The sequence below is a fragment of the Podarcis pityusensis genome, assembly GCF_964106645.2.
Source record: "Podarcis pityusensis genome assembly, chromosome: 12".
Classification (NCBI taxonomy): Eukaryota; Metazoa; Chordata; class Lepidosauria; order Squamata; family Lacertidae; genus Podarcis; species Podarcis pityusensis.
The window spans coordinates 7,070,140-7,090,776 of record NC_138037.1 but is presented as its reverse complement, the minus strand read 5'-3'; the positions used below and the strand labels follow the sequence as shown (position 1 = coordinate 7,090,776).

Sequence of the window (20,637 nt, the reverse complement as noted above, 5' to 3'; positions counted from 1 at the left end):
GCTCAGGGAGGGTTTCACATGAAGTGAAACACAGCCATTTTTCAAAGCGCAGACTTCCCTGAATTTTGCAATACAGTTCTCCAGTCAAGTAATTGGTATTAAAAAATACATATATACTAAAGTGAAGCATGTGTAGAAATGTTTACTAAATTTTGCACAGTGTTAGACATTTTTGCAAAGCTATTTTCCCAATAGAACACATTTTGGTGTTATTTTTACTAGTGCACCAAAAACGTGTCATGTTGGGGAAATTGCTTTGCGAACACGATTGCGTCAGGCAAAGCTGCTGTAGTGGTTCTAGGGGTTGCTCGTGCGTAAACCGGTGCTTATCTCCCTGGCTGGGTGCAAACACCTGGCTGGGTTGCCTAAGTGAACCTTTTCTGTCCGGACAGCCACTCACCCATGGCTGACTCAATCGCTGGCAGAATCCGTCAGTGGGTGTTTCTTAAACTTCTTCCAGCAAAGAAGCTCTTTGACGCCTAGTCTCCGCCTACTCTCCCTGCACGGAAGCCTTCTGCACAAGGAGGGCGTGGGCAACGGAGGACCCCTACTCTCCCCGCTGGTCCCAGGCAAGGAGTCATGGGACCGCCTCGCCGCTTCCCCCATCTGCCCCCCTTCTCCACTGGTGCTACGCTGATTCTCTTCCCCAGAAGATGGGCTGCTTCTCCCAATCCCTGGACGCTCTCTGGAATCCCTCTGGCTTTTGCTCTCTCCCTCCGGCACTGATGGCAGTTCCCTGACAGCTGCATACAAAAAAATATGTCTTATCTGGAGAAACTTGCACAAAATGAGTGATGATGATGATTGCAAACCGATGTGGAAAATGAGGAGCTGAATTTGACAGGTTGGCCCATCCCTAGTTATCAGAAGGGAATCTCCAGATCCACAACAATACCGTATTTGCATACTGTGCCATAAGCACTCTCTGAATTTTTGTTTCCAATGCCCACGGAAGTTTTGACAGCAGCAGGTCATGAGGCTGGCTGGCTTCCCTGCCAAGTATTTAGAAGAACTATTGTTTGTTTCTTTGCTCCTTTTTTAAAATTGAGACAGGCATCTGAAAAGCTGGTGGAGCTTTTCAGCCCCCGAGGAAAGACAACAAGGATAGAATTTTAAGCGTGGGGAGGTGGAAACGGGAGGCAGGATAAATACCGGGCTTGTGTCAAATGCCTTTGCAGAGGGCAGCAAACATCTGGAACGGGTTACTGCACAAGGCAGCTGAAGCTGAATGGAAATGAGGACCAGATGTCAAGCAGTCCTGTTTATGGATGGACAGCGATTCCAAAGTGCTCAATACTGACCTCTGATGGGGCTGTGCAGAGATTGAATTAAGACCTATCTGGTGGGAAGGGGCTGGGGAAAGTGGTTTACGAGGTCTAATGCAAAAATCATACAGCTACTCCCACCCCCCAAAAAACCCCACCAGTTTGGAGGAAGCTGTCATCTAGCAATCGAGGCACCCTGACCTATAAAGATGGCAGATATGAGAAACAGCTGGTCCAGTTGTTTAAGACCTGCAGCCTCTGAAACAACAGAGTCACCCTCATGCACACAGTTACTCATCCTGCAAATGGCTGTGTGAGCAGGTTCTGCAAAAGGAGACTCTCCAGGAGAGGCAGTGGACCTCCAGCCCTCCAGCAGATGCATAGCTGTCAACTTACAGATTTGAAAATAAGGGACCAGCAGCCTCAAAAATAAGGGATCAGCAGCCAAAATAAGGGATTTTCCAAGCACAGGTATGTTCAACCTCTGAGCCCCTCCAAGCCAAAGGCAGAAAGCCCAGCCAGCAGCCAAACAAAGCCTCAAGCAGTGGTTCCCACAGCGCAGCAACCCGGCAAAGGGGATGCAGCAAGGAAAACCACCGTCACCTCTCCGCTGGGAAGCGCTGAGCAAAGACGAGTCCCCAGGCAACGTGGCCGATTTGATCGGCACAAGGCATGCAAGCTCCACCCCCCAGTCGTTCTTAGACTCCTTATTGGGTGAGCAACACAGCCAAGCAACGCAGTTGGAGCCTCCCTCCTCCCTGGCCGGCAGGGAGACAGGGAGAGGAGCTGCTTCCTTTGAAACCCGGGAAATATAAGGGACATCATCAGTAAGGGACAGCAGCGCTGGGATAAGGGACTTTCCCGCCAGATAAGGGACGGTTGACCGCTATGAGCAGATGTTGGGCTCTCATCTCTCATCAGGGATGACAGGAGTTGTAGTCCGGCAATTGCATGCAAAGACAGACTCTGGCTAGAATGTCATCATTCTTCCAGCCACCTTGTTCTGGGCCTGCCTGGCTTTTATTTTTAAGTATTGTTTATTATCATTAGACTAGCTGGGTTTCCATTGTATCATATGTTGAAATCTCTCTCTCTCTCTCTCTCTCTCTCTCTCTCTCTCTCTCTCTCTCTCACACACACACACACACACACACACACACACACTGTTGTCTCCCCCCAAAAGTCCAGCCACATACATTATGATTCAGAAATCGGGCAAATGTCCTGGAAAACCAGCCACAGAGGTTAAATAGTGCCAAACAAAATGCCTTTTAAAACGCTCCAAAACTCAAAAATTCCTCAATAACTTTGGGGTTTGTCGGGGGGGAAAGCTCAACAGTTGGGGGGGGGGGGTTTCCCTATAAAATGTTCAGCTACTTTCAGTGTGTCCTGGTTTTTCCTTTTTGAAATATAGCAACCCTTTTAAACCCTTTTAAACACAGTGTAAGGTAGTCTCTATGGGAGTATATTGTATTTAATTATGGGGTATCAGAGTTTGTAGGGGGCTAAACAGGCTGGGATAGCAGGCTTGTTGGTTTTGAATGTCTGATGTAGATTTTTTTCAATTTTGTTGTTCTGTATGGGACAATGACAATAAAGATTATCGTATCCTAGTGTGTGCTGGCTGTGCTGCCCCCAGTCAGATTACCTGTGTTCCCCCACCCACCCACAAAGGACACCAGCCACCCTAACTCCAGATAAATTTCTGCAGTCCATATGAAACTCCCATTCAACAAACAGGCTTTTATGGGGGTTGGGGTGGGGGCACAGTGCAGCCCTGGTTAGAAGATAGCCAAAACGTCCTCCAGTCCACCCTACCACACAAAAGGGGGGGGGTCTCCCCCACAACAGGAAAAAGCAACCAGCCCTCCATCGGCAAGCCAAGTTCAGTGGGAGCAAGCACCAGACATCCGTGTCTGCCTCTGCAAAAAAATAAATAAATGTGGACTTGAACAGGCTTCCCACGTGCAACCTGACTCCTTCCATGGTGACTCTGTTGCAAACCCTGCACACCCTGGGCTTCCTCTTGGGTTAAATGTGCAGGGCATGCTCTTGCAGCCTTAAGAGGGGCTGCAAAATCGCATCACCAGCCACCTGCGCTTTGCAGTTTTCCGGGGCAGGGCCAGATTTAGGTTTGATGAGGCCCTAAGCTACTGAAGGTAATGGGGCCCTTTATATGTCCAGCTGTCCTTTGTCAACAACAAATTGTCGCTGGTTTTTTGTGTGTTGAATATATGCTATATGGTAATTTATGGCCCCAATAGGTATCTCAAGCCATTTGCACATAACAAAATATGTATTTTATCAAAGTAATCATTGAACAGAAATACCATTAAGAAGAAGCATACAGTGGTACCTCACGTTAAGTACTTAATTCGTCCCGGAGGTCTGTTCTTAACCTGAAGCACCACTTTAGCTAATGAGGCCTCCCACTGCTGCCGCTGCGCGATTTCTGTTTTCATCCTGAAGCAAAGTTCTTAACCCAAGGTAATATATCTGAGTTAGCGGAGTCTGTAACCTGAAGCGTCTGTAACCTGAAGCGTACGTAACCCCAAGTACCACTGTATCAATAGTGAAATACAGCCCTGTTTAGGGAAGCTTTTGATGTTTGATGCATTATTGTATTTTAATATTTTGTTGGAAGCTGCCCAGAGTGGCTGGGGAAGCCCGGCTAGATGGGTGGGGTATAAATAATAATAATAATAATAATAATAATAATAATAATAATAATAATAGTAGTAGTAATTATATACAATTAAGAAGGAGTATATTAATAGTGAAATAATTATTAAGTTCTAACTTAAAATGATTGGGGCCCATTACTTACAATCATAGGAGCCTACACAACACAAAACACTGTTGCTGTATGTAGGTTTTATTTTATTTGTTTTTTAGCTTATATTTTGGAAATGCACATCCAGGTGTGTTTTTTCCTTTAAATTTTTTTTGCCCCCCCCCCCCCAAGTGAGTGCAGCACTAAGCTATAGCATAGCTGTCAACTTTTCCCTTTTCTTGCAAGGAATCCTATTCGGAATAAGGGAATTTCCCTTAAAAAGGGGAAAAACGTTGACAGCTATGTGCTATAGCTTGTTTAGCTTATACATAAATCCGGCTCTGGAAGGGGCGGCCACCCCTGCGCAGGCCGGCTATTTGGTTGGGTGGCAGCGCGCCTTGCAAAAGTCCCTTTAAATTGGAGCGAGAGAGGGAGGAAAGGTCCGCGCGCAGGCGCACGGGAGGCGGCGCCTCCAATCAGCTGGGCCCGGCTTCTGGCATTGGCAGCGCGCTGCCAGGCTCGCCTGCCTCTTCCTCCGGGGCTGACAGGGCGATGGGGGGGCCGGAGTGAAGCAGCCGCCAAAGGGGCGGGCGGCGGGAGGGGAGGAGGAGCGGCAGAAAGCCAGCCAGCAAGCCAGAGGCAGCCGCGGCGGCGGAGGGGAGACGAGAGCGCAGGAGCCCCCCCCCCCCCCGCTGCAGCCGAGCAGAAGGAACCACTGCAGAGGAAAAGGGGGAAGGAGAAAGAAAAAAGGGAGGAGGAGAAAACCTTTAAAAAGAAAAAAGAAAGATCTAATCTGTCACATTCCAACATTTTCATGGAGATCACAACCCCCCAGCAAGCAGAGGAGCACCGGGGCTCAATTGACCGGAGACCCTCGCATCAAAATGGTACAGGATCCGATACTTCATTTCTCTCTCTTTTTCTGCCTTATTTCATTATTTATTTGGGGTCGACACAGTTGCTCTCCTTGCAAACTTGCCCTTCGATAGCTGCGATTATTCTGTCTCTCTCTCTCCCCATCTGCCCACCCCCCGTTAGCATTTTTCTTACTTCTGTGTGTCCACATTGCAAAGCGCAGATGTGCGTGCGTGCAAGCCAAGGTGGATCAGAAGCGGGTAGGGCTCTTTTTAAAATATTATTTTATTTGCATGCATAATTATATATCTATATCTCCCCTGCATCTATAGGCTCTCTCCTTTTTTTTTTTTTTGCAAGTGGGGGCAGCCGAGATGTGCAGAGAGAGAGATGCTGGAAGAACGTACAATAGCTGTCTTGTTGCATGCGAAGAGTTAAAATTCCTTCAAAGCTGGGCCGACGCTGTGGCGATGGATTAGCTCACCCCCCAAATTGCAATCGTTACAAGTTGACGGGGCTGCTTGCAGTCGTATATAGCCATCGGAGGAAGCCTCGCTGGCTTGTTTTGCCTTTCTGGTGAACTCGGAGTGACATTCGTGTTTAGATGCATTGTCTAGGAGCTTTCAGGCAAAGTGTGGCTTCCGATGGGGTGGTGTCGGTTCAGGAAGAGAGAGAGAAACCCCCCCCCCATCTGCTTGGAGGTATTGAATTGCAAGAGGGTCGCTATGGGATTTGTGACAGTTTCCTCTTCCAGCCCCCCTTATATCTAGCAAGTCTGCTCAAGTTTGCATTGGTTTCGAGGGGGGGATTCCGCCCCCTCCCCCATGCGACACTTCTCCCTTTTTTCCTTTTGCAGAAATGAAGGTGTGTTTCTGCGCTGGAAAAGTGGGAGACCTTGCGTTTTGCAATTGTGAGAAGGTGTCAGCTTAAAAGAGGGAGGGCTGGAGCCTTTTAATACACACACACAGAGCTCAAGGGCAGGGACAAGATCAGGAATATACATTTTATTGGAAGTGACACTATCTGGATGCTTGGGGTGAGGGGTGCTGAAAGGGTTATTTGGCCACGAGAAGCCCTGGATTGCAAGGAAGGCCTATAGTTCTTCAGCAGTGCAGATCTTCTCAAGGAAGAAATCTTAACCATGGGTACGATCCGAAACCAAAAAGTTGTATATGGATTTCTGGGTTTCGGTTGTGTGTGTGTAAGTTCTACATCTGGTTTGCAAATAGGGGTTGTGTTGTGGTTTTTTTTTTTTGGTGTTCAAAAGCTGTAATCCAAAACTCCCGATCTTCAGTCTTTACATAGTTTGGCCTACACCGTGGAGCTTGCTCCTCATGCAAACGCTTGTTCGCTCAACAGTTGCAGCACTGTCAGGCTGGCTGGCATGTGTGAACGGACCATCGCAGGGCAGACAGAATTCTTGGGTCGGCTGGTGTCACTCGAAATAGCCTCAGTGGTTTAACCTCCTGAATTCAGCTTTCTAAGGTGCTAAAGACACACCTTTTTCTGCCCTGGCCTCGTGACACTTTAGGTGTGTGTTTTCAGGACCTGTTCCCGCGGCTGTGATTTGTTTTAGCTGGGTTTCAAACTGTTCCAATCCGCCCTGGGATCCGCTGGTGGAGGAATAATGGGAATAGGAATAATGGGTCGGATTCGGCTAGCTAGTCCTGTCGGCAGAAACTCACAAAAAGGCTTCTGGTGAGCAGGGCTTCCCCTCCGCTATGCGCCCCTGAAATTGACTTGTGGGGGTAGAAAACAGCATATGGAGAGAGGACAGTGGTTCAAATTCGCTAGGCGAATTTTGCACCTGGTGCGGGTGGCGCTGTGGGTTAAACCACACAGCCTAGGACTTGCCGATCAGAAGGTCGGCGGTTCGAATCCCCATGATGGGGTGAGCGCCTGTTGCTCGGTCCCTGCTCCTGCCAACCTAGCAGTTCGAAAGCACGTCAAAGTGCAAGTAGATAAATAGGTACCACTCCGGCGGGAAGGTAAACGGCGTTTCCATGTGCTGCTCTGGTTTGCCAGGAGTGGCTTAGTCATGCTGGCCACATGACCCGGAAGCTGTACGCCGGCTCCCTCGGCCAATAAAGCAAGATGAGCGCTGCAACCCCAGAGTCGGCCACGACTGGACCTATCGGTCAGGGGTCCCTTTACCTTTACCTTTATTGGCCACTTGCGTCCAAGTGAAGGTACCTGGGAGACAGGATGACACCTGATGTCTCCACGCTCTGGAGCTGCATGCCTGGGGAGCCCTGGATCTTGGCTTTCCCCCCCACACGAATACCCCATCCTGTAGAATTCCATCTGTTCTATTTTATCTGCACCATCAGGAATGAATTCCAGGAACCGAAACGCTTTTTCCGTGCAGCTTGAGCAGGAGCAGTGAACAGTGTTATAGTTAATTGCTGTGGCTTGTCTTCACCCCACTCACCGTTAACGAATGGTTTGTGTCACTGTTAAGAAAAAGAGGCAGGAATAGGCCAATATATATGTGGGCAGTTCCTGGGTAAAAGTGATTTTTCTTCTTTTAAGTTCTCAAAGTTCTAAACCTGGCTCAGGGTTGTAATCTGAACTAGCCAGATGTTTAACTGAGAATCAATCAGTCCATCACTTGAAAAATAATACTTTAGAGCTGCCTTGCCCCAGAATGACAACTAGGCATTCCATGTTGGCAACCGTAACATTGGTTTAAGGTAAACAGCTAAAGGATGCCTGGACAGTTGAGTCCAGTAAAAGGCGACTATGGGGTTGCGGCGCTCATCTTGCCTTCAGGACGAGGGAGCCAGCGTTTTTCCACAGACAGCTTTCCGGGTCATGTGGCCAGCAGGACTAAACCGCTTCTGGCGCAGCGGAACACCGTGACAGAAACCAGAGCGCACGAAAATGTCGTTTACCTTCCCGCCGCAGCGGTACCTATTTATCTACTTGCACTGGCATGCTTTTGAACTGCTAGGTTGGCAGGAGCTGGGACAGAGAGCGAGTGTGGTGTAGTGGTTAAGAGTGGTTGTCTCATAATCTGGTGAACCGGGTTCGTGTCTCCGCTCCTCCACATGCAGCTGCTGGGTGACCTTGGGCTAGTCACACTTCTCTGAAGTCTCTCAGCCCCACTCACCTCACAGAGTGTTTGTTGTGGGGGAGGAAGGGAAAGGAGAATGTTAGCCACTTTGAGACTCCTTCGGGTAGTGATAAAGCGGGATATCAAATCCAAACTCTTCTTCTTCTTCAATGGGAGCTCACCCCGTCGTGGGGATTCGAACCACCGACCTTCCGATCAGCAAGCCCAAGAGGCTCAGTGGTTTAGACCGCAGAGCCACCTTTGTCCCGTAGCTTATATATCTGAGTTTCTAACAGTGGGAGGAGATGAGGGATTGTTTTGTCTAGATGGAAACAGCAGCATAATGTGACATTGCATTTCTTCTTCTTCTTCTTCTTCTTCTTCTTCTTCTTCTTCTTCTTCTTCTTCTTCTTCTTCTTCGTGCTTGTGAATCACCCTGTAGAGCAGGGGTGAGAATCTCAGGCACAGGGGCCGACCCTCGACACTCTGCCTGGGTTCTGCTTCGTCTCCCAAGCTGTGTCCTTGAAGTCGGATAATGCCTGTTGCTTGTTTGGACGGGAGGTGAAAGAGATGTGTGAAATAACTTATTGTTTAGTCGTGTCTGACTCTTCGTGACCCCCTGGACCAGAGCATGCCAGGCACTCCTGTCTTCCACTGCCTACCGCGGTTTGGTCAAACTCATGCTGGTAGCTTCGAGAACACTGTCCCACCATCCTGTCTTCTGTCATCCCCTTCTCCTTGTGCCTTCCATCTTTCCCAACATCAGGGTCTTTTCCAGGGAGTCTTCTCTTCTCATGAGGTGGCCAAAGTATTGGAGCCTCAGCTTCACAATCTGTCCTTCCAGTGAGCACTCAGGCACGCTGATTTCCTTCAGAATGGATAGGTTTGATCTTCTTGCAGTCCATGGGACTCTCAAGAGTCTCCTCCAGCACCAGAATTCAAAAGCATCCATTCTTCGGCGATCAGCCTTCTTTATGGTCCAGCTCTCACTTCCATACATCACTGCTGGGAAAACCATAGCTTTTACTGTACGGACCTTTGTCGGCAAGGTGATGTCTCTGCTTTTTAAGATGCTGTCTAGGTGAAATAACTAGCTTACTGTGAAAAAGGTAAATTTTACATTTGCTGCCCCGCCCATTTCTGCCTCTGGCCCTGCCCACCACTGCCGTGTGGCCCTTGAAACATTGCCTGGGAAGGAATGTGGGCCTCTGGCTGAAACAGGATCCCCACACATGCTGTAGAATCATGGATCCGGGAAGTATCTCAGTGTCTATACATGATTGAACTTTCCTTGGCTATGAGATGGAACCTCCCTCTGCAGAGATAGTATATCTTTGAATATATGGAGGTGCTGGAGGCCAAACAACAGGGAAATCTTCTTGACTTCTTGCCTGGCTTCAACACTGGCATCCAAAAAACTGGGGGGTGGCCAGGGCCCCTGTGCCTGTACTCACTTTGGGATTGAATCCAACAGGTGAAACCTTTCTGGGCTTGGAGAGTTAGTGATGGGAAAGATCTCCACCTGTTAGGTCCATGCCTGACACACCGTGGTTAACAGGAAATACGTCAGGAAAACAGGTGGCACCCCCACCTGGTTTCAGTAACACAGAAAACAAGGGTTGTCTATGCAGCATTAAGATTTGGAAAAAAATAATGGTTACAGTGGATAACAGTCTTAGCGCGACTCAGCTGTGGTTTTTCAGGGGGAAACTGATTGAAGCTGTGGTAGGTCATATTGTGTGGGTGCTGACCTTTAGAACCCTAAACGGCCTCGGCCCTATATACCTGAAGGAGCGTCTCCACCCCCATCGTTCAGCCCGGACACTGAGGTCCAGCTCCGAGGACCTTTTGGCAGTTCCCTCACTGCAAGAAGTGAAGTTACAGGGAACCAGGCAGAGGGCCTTCTCGGTAGTGGCACCCATTCTGTGGAATGCCCTCCCATCAGCTGTCAAGGGGATAAATAATTATACAACTATTAGAAGTCATCTTAAGGCAGCCCTGTACGTGGAAGTTTTTAATGTTTGATGTTTTATTTCTGGCCTAGAAGATAAAACCTGTAAGGAAGGTCTGAAAGATCAGGGAAGAAGGAAGATTGGGCTGGCGACAAAGCTTATCAATCACATTTGCCTAGGATAGGAAAAGCAGCAGATATAAACAAGACTTGGCATTTCTCCCTCTCCAGCGCTTAACTTTGCTCTGCCTCTATTCAGCTAGGTTTTTAGGAAGACTAGGGCATCTCCTTCTCTTCAAGCCGCTATTGGACAGACATCTGTTGTGGATGCTTTATGGGCCTTGACTTGGAAGAGATGAGGACTATTCGTATTGGGATGGAACCCCCATGGACACTAATGGAAAATTTCCTCCCAGTGTAAATAAGTTCGGATGAGGGATTTTCTTCAGCACCGCAGCAGGAGAAGGAATTGCTTTTAAAACCCCCTTCTGACTGCTGGGGTCCCAATAATTATCAGGGCCCCCATCCCAATCTGATGCTATTCACAGTTTTTTTTAATGTGCACATTCAATCCATTTGTAAAATTGTAAAATGGATCCTCTGTATAGGAGGTGCAACAGTAGTGAGGGAAAATCAGCCTAAAGAAATAAGATTTAAGACCCTAAATGGCCTGGGACCAAGATGCCTCGGCGGAGTCTCAGATATAGCTGGACTCCAGCCAGGACGGCCAGTGACAATGAGAGTTATAGTCCAACGTCATCTTGGAGGACCATGTCTAGGTTCTAAAAAGAACCCCCACCTTGGAAAGACCACTTAAGTCCTGAGTGTAAATTACTTAACCGCATCACTGATTTTCAGATCTGGGCCATGAGCAGCAGTCTGAGGTGAGCCAGGAACGAAGACCCATTCAACAAGTCACTAGTCAGGAGCAAGGATATAGAACCACATCAGAGTTCAGGAAGAGGTAGCTTCTCAGGACCTTAAGGTCCTGGGCTGATTCCACCCACCCAGGCTGGCATCAGCCCAGGACCTGAAGGTCCTGAGAAGCTACCTCTTGTCATTCAGTGGTTTGTCATATAGGGTAGTTGTCCACAAATCCTAGTAGCTCATGGCAAGTGTGTATATATGCATGTAAAAGTATAGCATGTGGGGGAAGAGCCTCAGGGATAAATCTGGTCCTCTGGGTTTCTCTGGCCTCTGGGCATGTCCACACACCATGTTGTTTGCCCTCCTTGAGTGCTTTGGTCTGGCTAGGATGAGTCCTTCAACTGTGATCATGGCTCTTCCTTGCTGGGATAGAGATCTGCGTAGGAACCACCAATGTGTGTGGCTAGAAAAGTTACCTACTGAGCAAAGGTTAGAGTTCCATGCATTGCTGTGCCCACTTTCATCTCTACCTGGGCCTACTGTAGACATGTGGCCCTTGGAAGTTTGCCTGTAAAAGGATGAGGCCCTCAAGGTAGATTCCCCACCCCTGAATCCAGCAAGCAAGTAGTTGTGTTGTAGAGGCCTGGTCATCAGAGAGCCAAGATCGGCTGCCGTTCCCCGTTGAATGCACACCCAATGGCGAATCCAGGTTATGTGACGCAACCATTTAGGTCTCATTCGGAGAGTTTGATTAGACTGAATCCCCAAGCCCTTTTTGTGGTAAAAAAATGGCACATGTTTATTGGGCTGTGTGGGAATTCGAGCATATAAATCAAGGGCCTTCAAAACTATGGCTGTGGAAGACTTCTCATCATCCCATGCTCTTTTGGGTCACTGCAGAAGTTGGTTTTGGGTGTCCATAGAAGGAGAACAAAAGATTGGCAATGTTTAGGTTTTATTGGTAGGGAGGCTGCTTCTCATCCCTGTTTCATTGAGCGTCCGTTGCTCAAAAAGCAAGACTTCGCCAATACTGGCTTGCTTCTTCATTAAGCCTGATGTGGAGTAATGTGGTATTTTATTTCCTGGCTTTGTTGTTGTTGTTGTTTTCGTGGGGTGCAGTTGCTTCTTGGCTAGCAAATAGAGGGGTATTTTTGGCCCTGGCAAAAAGGCTTCCCTCTTTCGGTTTTTACTTTTTCCTTTTGGTATGTCGATGTCAAAAGGTGCCAAATGTGTTTGTCCATTCAGAGTGGGAGTCAAGCATTGCAGGAAACATGTCTGTCCATTGGGCTGGCTGTTTCATATCCCCCATCCTTTCCAGGTCAGATCTGATTGGCTGCCCTATATCATGATGTCATCCTGTCCACTAAGTGATCCCTGTTTGGCTTAGGAGGACTGTCCCGAGGAGGACGGCCATCCCACTTTTTAAAAGCTGCCGAACCCCTGGCCAGTCAAAGAAAGAGCAGGCAGTGGATGATAGATTTGAGGGAGCATTTCTTCAATGTCTCTCCGCCCCCCCACCAAAATCTCACAGGGCTCCAAATGAGTGAACACTAATGCAACCTACTAAAAAATGCCAACAAAAAGCATTTGGTGAACATCAAACAATTACTTGCTTCATTGTGGGCGCCAGCTATAACCAACAGAGCATTTATGCTGAATCTCACATTTAATTTTAGCAATAAAGGAGTTCTGTACTCTGTGGAACGAGGCATTAAGCTATGGCTGTCCTCTCCCTTTTACTTGGAAGATAGAGAAAATGTGATTGTCTTGCTTCGCAATCACGTAGTGCTCAAAGCAGAGCCCAGACTTGATCTAGTAATCTTTGCACCTGCCCTGTTTAGGTTCGTATTGTCCCTGTATCGACTTCCTCGATCCACAACCCCTTCTTTCCCATGCCACCCCCAGATTTATTTTTTACAGGTTTGACCAGAGCGCGTATACCCCTTTGCGACTCTTGCTAGGACTGGAGGGCACAAGGCCGTGGGCAGAAGTGGCAAGGGGAGCTCCAGTAGAGCCATTGCAGATGCACGAGCTCATCAAGGGAGGATGGCGGCTGCCTGCATGGTAGAGACAGTGTGGCCTAGTGGTGAGAGCATTGCACTAAGATCTGGGAGATTTGAGGGTTTGAACCATAGCTGTCAAGTGTCCCTTATTTGAAGGGACAGTCCCTTATTCCAGCGCCTTGTCCCGCTGCTGTCCCTTATTGATGGATGTCCCTTAAATGTCCCTTGAATGATGTCCCTTAAATTTCAAAGGAAGCAGCTCCTCTCCCTCCCTCCCTGCCGGCCAGGGAGGAGGGAGGCTCCAACTGTGTTGCTTGGCTGCGTTGCTCACCCAATAAGAAGTCTAAGAATGACTGGGGGGTGGAGCTTGCATGCCTTGTGTGTGGCTAGTTAATGCAAGCTGAGGGGTTTTTTGAATGCTGGACGCCATTTTGTTGCACGTGCTGCTGCATACTTTGCAGTGCAAAGCCAGGCCGGGGAGCCATCTTAAGTTGAGGCTGCATAGGCCTTGTGGTGCATGTGATTCAGATTCTTTTCAGCTGAACCTCTTGTTACAAAGTTGGTTGGACAGTGTTCTCGAAGCTACCCAGCATGAGTTTGACCAGACTGCAGGAGGACAGGAAGACTGGAGTGCCTGGAACAGGTGAGGCTGCAGGTCCCTTATTTTGGCTCCTGGTCCCTTATTTTCAAGGCTCCTGGTCCCTTATTTTCAAGGCTGCTGGTCCCTTATTTTCAAATCTGTAAGTTGACAGCTATGGTTTGAACCTCTACTGGGCCACAAAGCTCACTGCCTCTCAGCCTAAGCTGTTGTGTTGTTGTTGATGATGATGATGATTTATTACGGTCGGAGACCAGCTTATAAAACACACTTGGGGTTACAATCCCAGAAGGAAAACAAACATTGAAAACGATGTACAATAATAAATTAAAAATTTATAAATGTGATAAGCATATGGACACTTAAAACTTTAAGATAAGCTACCGCAGAGAGATGACCCAGAGTCACCCATGGAACTGAGTTTGGGGATTTTCTTAACGAACTGATTTGATTGTGTTGATTAAATGAGGAGCAAGAGAGCCGTCTCTGCCTCCTTCAGAGAAAAGGTAAAGGTAAAGGGACTGCTGACCATTAGGTCCAGTCGTGAACGACTCTGGGGTTGCGGCGCTCATCTCACTTTATTGGCCGAGGGAGCTGGCATACAGCTTCCGGGTCATGTGGCCAGCATGACTAAGCCGCTTCTGGAGAGCCAGAGCAGCGCACGGAAACGACATTTACCTTCCCACCAGAGCGGTACCTATTTATCTACTTGCACTTTGACGTGCTTTTGAACTGCTAGGTTGGCAGGAGCAGGGACTGAGCAACAGGAGCTCACCCCGTCGCGGGGATTTGAACCGCCGACCTTCTGATCGGCAAGTCCTAGGCTCTGTGGTTTAACCCACAGCGCCACCCACGTCCCCTGAGAAAAGTTGGGATGCCATAAATAAACAGCTTGTGTGTTTGCAATTGTGCCACCACATGGAGACCAGCTCTGCAACAAGTTATAGAGGCGACTGGTGCAGATGCATTTAGGAACACTGTGTGTGTGTGTGTGTGTGTGTGTGTGTGTGTTTGTGTGTGTGTGTGTGGTGCTGTACAGCCGCTGCTTTGACGATGAGCCAAAAAGAGTTTCTGCGCTTCTGCATATTCCATCCCATTCCCAGTCAAGTGACAGCTTTGTGTTTGCACTGGGATTTTCTCTTCCCAAGGCAGGCAAGCTTACAGTGTAGGATTCTGTGTTCTTCAAGGTCCCCAGCAGTTACTGGACTACAACTCCCATCATCCCCAGCCAGCTTACCCAGTGGCCAAGGGGATGATGGGAACTGTAGTCCAACAACATCCGGGGGACCCTGGGCTCACCCAGACAGTCTCTGTCCCTTCCTTCACAAAGGGGAAGGTGCTAAGTTAGGCACTCGGACCAGAGGTCTCTCGGGGGGGGGGGAGCTAAAAAGTAACTCTGTGCATGCTCTGATGCGCTCAACCCTGGGGTGCCATAACTTTTGATAACAAACGGTGATCATCCTGGGTGTTCTCCTCTGAGCAACCTGTTCCCCACCAGTCATGCTGATAGGCTTCTTTCCAGCTGCCACTCAGATCTAACTTTGGCAAACAACAGATAATATTGTAGGTGTGTTTCTGCACTGTACCATTCCCAAGTTCCAAGTGCTGTTGAGCAATTCCATGTGGGAAGGAGGTCCCCGTGTGCAGAAAGCCAGCATGTCAGGGAAAAGCCTGGGCTAACCCCTTCTTCCAAATACGCTTCTTCCCCCCCCCCCAATTTTTTTTATTAATTTTCACAAAATTATAAACAAACAAACATAAATCATAATCTTATTAAAAATTATACTTATTAACATTGTTAAGTGACTTCCTCGCTTCCCCTTGGTTGAATTTCCATGTATATCCATTTAACGGTTTTCCAACTCACAGTTCTTATAAAATTTAACTTAAGCGTTAACACCTTTAAATCTTTTCATTTTAAAATTATACAAATTGATTTGTCACTTAGCTTATATAAAATCCTAAGCCAATTAGTTATCTGCAAGTTATTTCCAACAGATACACTTCTTTTCTATGCTCAGGAATTATTATTTTTTGCATTTGGCCGTGGGAACTATCTAACCTGGTGGCTTAGAAACAGGTCTGTTACTTCACCTGCTGTTTGTGAGAAGCAGGCCTTCGTGGTTGTATCTTGCACACACAGACACACACATCCCTACTGAGGTCCCAGCTGCTGCTGGTGGAGTGGTAGAAATTGCATCCTTCTTCCAGAGTAGCAGTCACGCTGGAGACCTCTTTTCAGGCTAAAGAAAAAGGGGGGGAAATGGTTTGCTGTTCCTCTGGACTCTGCGTCTTTTGCAAATGTTCCTTCCAGCCTCCAGCGCAGGCCTCACATTCCTAGCATAACCTTGGCACTCGCATCAAGCTGGTGGGAGCCTTTGGCGTTCAAGGCTGGGCCCCGTGAGGCTAACATGCTTTTCAGGGCGAACCGTGGGATTAACGGCACTTGGAGAATGCAAGCGGGCCTTTCTCCTGCGGTTCTGCCTGTGTGTTCGTGGCGACGAGCAAAAGCCCTGTTACGTAAAAAGGGAATTTATTTATTTATTTTTTATATATTTTTTTTAAGTAATCTGGGCTCTCTAGGAAAGCTGTTCCGGATGGCAGAACCCAGATCCACCGATCTCACGATGATGGTGCAAAGCTCTCCTTGCTCTCTGCTTCTCTCTCTCTCTCTCCCCTGATCCTCCTGCTCTTTTAATAAAAGTGTGCCATTATGCGATTGCGAGAGACATGGCATTGTGCCCTTAATAACGCAGCTAGTAATTTGAGCACTTTTCTGGAAATGGCAGTCAAGTGCCAGGCTTTTGAAGGAGGGGAGGGCAATCATCGTTTTGCTCGAATTAGCATGGCGCTGAGCTCGGGAGCGTGAGAGATTGGCGCTGTCAGGGATGGGCTAAGGAGAGCCCAAAGCATGAGTTGCCCTGCAAAGGAACATGGCTAGGGAGCCCTTGGCTCAAGGCATCGTGCAGAAAGGGGGCTGCCCAAAATTGATTTGCTGGAGCAGTGGCTTCTTCCTGGAGAGAGCAAAAGGCAAGCTGGAAGGGAAACCTAAACTACTCTGGTTCCTTTTGGATGGACCCTTATAAGTTTTGGGCTCTTGCATACACACTGTACATTAAAAACCCGTTCCCAGCCTCCCCCTGAATTCTGGGGTGCTCAGGTGGCCCGGAGTGCCTTCCATCAGCTTCGGCTGGTAGCCCAACTGCATCCTTACCTTGCCAGGGACAGCCTAATTACTGTTGTCTAAGGTAAAGGTAAAGGTACCCCTGACCGTTAAGTCCAGTCGTGGACGACTCTGGGGTTGCGGTGCTCATCTCGCTCTATAGGCCGAGGGAGCCGGCGTACAGCTTCCAGGTCATGTGGCCAGCATGACTAAGCCGCTTCTGGCGAACCAGAGCAGTGCACGGAAACGCCGTTTACCTTCCCGCCGGAGCAGTATCTATTTATCTACTTGCACTTTGACATGCTTTTGAACTGCGCGGTTGGCAGGAGCAGGGACCGAGCAACGGGAGCTCACCCCGTCGCAGGGATTCGAACCGCCAACCTTCCGATCGGCAAGCCCTAGGCTCTGTGGTTTAACCCACAGCGCCACCCATGTCCCTGTTGTCTATGCTCTGGTAAACTCCAGGTTAAATCACTGCAATGTGTTATATGTAGGGCTGCCTCTGAAGACAGTTCGGAAACTTCAGCTAGCCCAGAAATCAGCAGCTAGGTTGCTCACGCTTACCAGGGCAAGAGAGTTTGAGTATATAACGCCGATCCTGGTCCAACTGCATTGGCTACCAATTAGTTTCTGGGCCCAATTCAAAGTCCTGGTTTTGACCTATAAAGCCTTAAACGACTCAGGATCGCAATGCCTCAAGAACCGCCTCTTTCCATATGAGGCGGTTCTACCTGGACCCTGAGATCATCTTCTGAGGTCCTTCTTCATGTGCCTCCACCACGAGAGGTCTGGACCGGGGCAGCAACACAAGAATGGGCCTTTTCTTTCTTTCTTTCTTTCTTTCTTTCTTTCTTTCTTTCTTTCTTTCTTCTTTCTTTTAAAAGTAATTTTTATTTTGCTTTAAACAAATACAGATAAACCAAAATTACAAAAGAAAAATCCTTAACTAAAAAAACTACAAAAAATATCAAAGTACATGGCATAGAACATAAGCCATTATAGGAAAGAAAAAAAGAAAAAAAGGAGAAGAAGGAAGAAAAAAAAGGGGGGGGGGGGAATGCAGTGAAATGCTCTCCCTGGAAAAGTTCATCTGACGCCTTCATTATACACCTTTAGGCGCCAGGCAAAATGTTCCTTTCCAACCAGGCCTTTGGCTGATTGACGTCCGATGCCCTTTTAAATGTATTGTGGAAGGAGAGGGTTATTGGGTCATTTCTGTTTTTGTTATGTATTTTGTGTTTTGTTATATTGCAGTTTTATGTTGTGAACCACCCTGAGATCTATGGGTATTGGGTGGTATATACTACTACTACTACTACTACTACTAATAATAATAATAATAATACTGGGGTCATCTTGTGATCTTTCAAGGCCTAGTGGGAATTTGAAACCCAGTGTCCTGTGTCCATTCCTTTGCTCCAGTCGCTATATCACACTGACTCTCAAGGGAAATGTACTCTGTGCAAGCTCAGAGGCATGGCTTCATTAAAAAAACTGAGCTAAGCTACTAAGGAACTCTGCCCCCATGGTGAGGGAACTTTTAAAACCCAAAGGCGGCAACTCTTATTTGTAGCTTCTTGGTTGCCCAGCTGACTTCTCCGATGAGAAAAACAGGAGTTTGGGCTGTGCTGTGACTGAGCTGATAAGGTTTTGTTTGAACGATCCCGGCTTGTCATGCCGTACATCTGCGGCAACAGGATACAAGGCAAACCCTCTTTCCCTGTGAACTCAATGTGTCAAAACATTAGGCGTTCTTCAAATGTTTTTCATTGAATGCTTCGCTGCGATTTCCCCCACAGCTCTGAAGGATGAAGGCTCTGCCACTTCTACGTTTGCTTGTCTGCATGGAAAAAGAAAATGTTGTCGGGGTTTTCTTTTTCTTTTCTTTCTTTCTTCTCAGTTCTTTCCCCTGTTAGTTGGCATCTCTCTTTTCTAATCTAGACCAAATTTACAAGTGCAAGTAACCCAGTAAAGGGAAACTAGACTTAAAAACTTGAGCTAGTATTTTGCGGTGACAAAAGTGTTGGGCTTGAGCCGGGAAGAGCCGAGTTCGAATTCTCAGTCGGTCCAGAGCTGCCTCAGGTTACTGATGCTGGGTCTGTACAGATGTTATGCCTGCCTGGTTTGATGTTTCACAAACAGGCCGTGAGGAGCTTCAGCCTTGTACAGTGGTACCTCGGGTTACATACGCTTCAGGTTACATACGCTTCAGGTTACAGACTCCGCTAACCCAGAAATAGTGCTTCAGGTCAAGAACTTTGCTTCAGGATGAGAACAGAAATCGTGCTCCGGTGGCGCGGCAGCAGCGGGAGGCCCCATTAGCTAAAGTGGTACCTTAGGTTAAGAACAGTTTCAGGTTAAGAACGGACCTCCGGAACGAATTAAGTACTTAACCCGAGGTACCACTGTATATATACTGCCTCCTCCTTCAGCTCAGGAGCCACAATTCTGGACTTCTGACTTCCGTTTGTGGCAATCTGGTTTCCGGGTACGTCCGAATGGGCAAACGACGCTTTGCCCTCGCCTACAGTTTTGCGGTGTGTGGTTGCACCCAACTCCAAAATAGCGGAAGCACCTAGAGCAGCCTTTCTCAACTTGTGGGTCCCCAGATGTTGTTGAACTACTCCCATCACCCCTAGCTAGCAAGGCCAGAGCTCAGGGATGATGGGAGTTGTAGTCCAACAACATCTGGGGACCCACAGGTTGAGAACCGCTGGCCTAGAGGAAGGGGAACAGACAGACTCCTTGGGGCTGGTTCACATAACACTAAACCATGGTTTGCAATTGTGTCTCGTTTCCGCCTCCCGGGAATGTGTCCTTGAACTCTGGCGACGCCTCTTGTCAGCAAGGGGTGTGGCCTGAGGAGGGTTATGAGGGCCAGGCAGAGGGTCCTGAGGACCACATTTGGCCCCAGACCCTGAGTCTCCCCATCTCTGGTTCGCAGCTACCTATTACGTGGAGAAGGCGGTTGCAATCTGAGGCTTTTTTTTTGTCGGCTACCTCCTTTTTTGGAGGTCCCGAGCCTCAAGGAGGTTAGATTGGTCTCAACTAGGGCCAGGGCCTTTTCAGCACTGGCCCCGAATTGGTGGAACGCTCTGTCACAAGAGACCAGGGCCCTGCAGGACTTGACATCTTTCCACAGGGCCTGCAAGACAGAGCTGTTCCACCTGGCCTTTGGTTTGGACTCGGTCTGACCCTTATGTTTCTCTCCCCTTATGGTTTTGAACTATGGGCTACTTTTAAAATGAGGCTGCATTTTAAATTGTATTTTAACCTGTATTTGCCCCCCCCCCTCTTTTTCCCTTATTATGTTTTAACTGTGATTTTATTGGTGTTAGCCGCCCTGAGCCCGACTCCGGCTGGGGAGGGTGGGGTATAAATAAAATTTTATTATTATTATTATTTTATTTTCTCCATCCTGTCCTCCATCTGGTTTCCCCCCCCCTTCCTTTTTCGCTCCTGCCATGCCCCCCCTTTAAAAAGAAAAATAAAAAAAGCCCCCCAAGCACTTTGCACATAGTGAACTCGCTGTAACCCCTCATGCATCTCCCCCTCGTAAAACTCTGTTGACGGAGACGGGATGAGGCCGGCCAGCCTGCCTCAAAAATCTCTTCACGCTGACCTTCACTCGGCCTCACTGGAGAACCTGGACCGCAGCCGACCCTGGATAAGCAAGGCTGGCTGCTCTCCCTCGCAGGCCCCTCCAAGGCCTCTGGGTTTTGGGGGGACGCCAAGAGGAGAGCTGCAGGCCTCCGGTGTCTTCCTTCGAAGCTGGTGGGCCGCTGAAAGGGAGAGTTTTGCAGAGTGCATAAAAGCGAGGTGCCCTTGGAAAGGTTGCGGCCCCTTGTTGTTTAGTCGTTTAGTCGTGTCCGACTCTTCGTGACCCCCTGGACCAGAGCACGCCAGGCACTCCTGTCTTCCACTGCCTCCCGCAGTTTGGTCAAACTCATGCTGGTAGCTTTGAGAACACTATCCAACCATCTCGTCTTCTGTCGTCCCCTTCTCCTTGTGCCCTCCATCTTTTCCAACATCAGGGTCTTTTCCAGGGAGTCTTCTCTTCTCATGAGGTGGCCAAAGTATTGGAGCCTCAGCTTCAGGATCTGTCCT

General features: G+C 48.3%; 1 protein-coding gene across 1 annotated transcript in view; it reads left to right on the top strand.

Annotated features, from left to right (window-relative positions):
* The first annotated feature begins 4,563 nt into the window (after positions 1-4,563).
* The window catches only part of ZBTB47 (zinc finger and BTB domain containing 47), a 45,556-nt gene continuing 29,482 nt past the window's right edge, over positions 4,564-20,637 (top strand). The window contains exon 1 of the mRNA XM_080974080.1: positions 4,564-4,925. Coding sequence (XP_080830206.1) covers positions 4,923-4,925 — 3 coding nt within the window. The 5' untranslated portion in view covers positions 4,564-4,922. The remainder of the gene's footprint in view (positions 4,926-20,637) is intronic.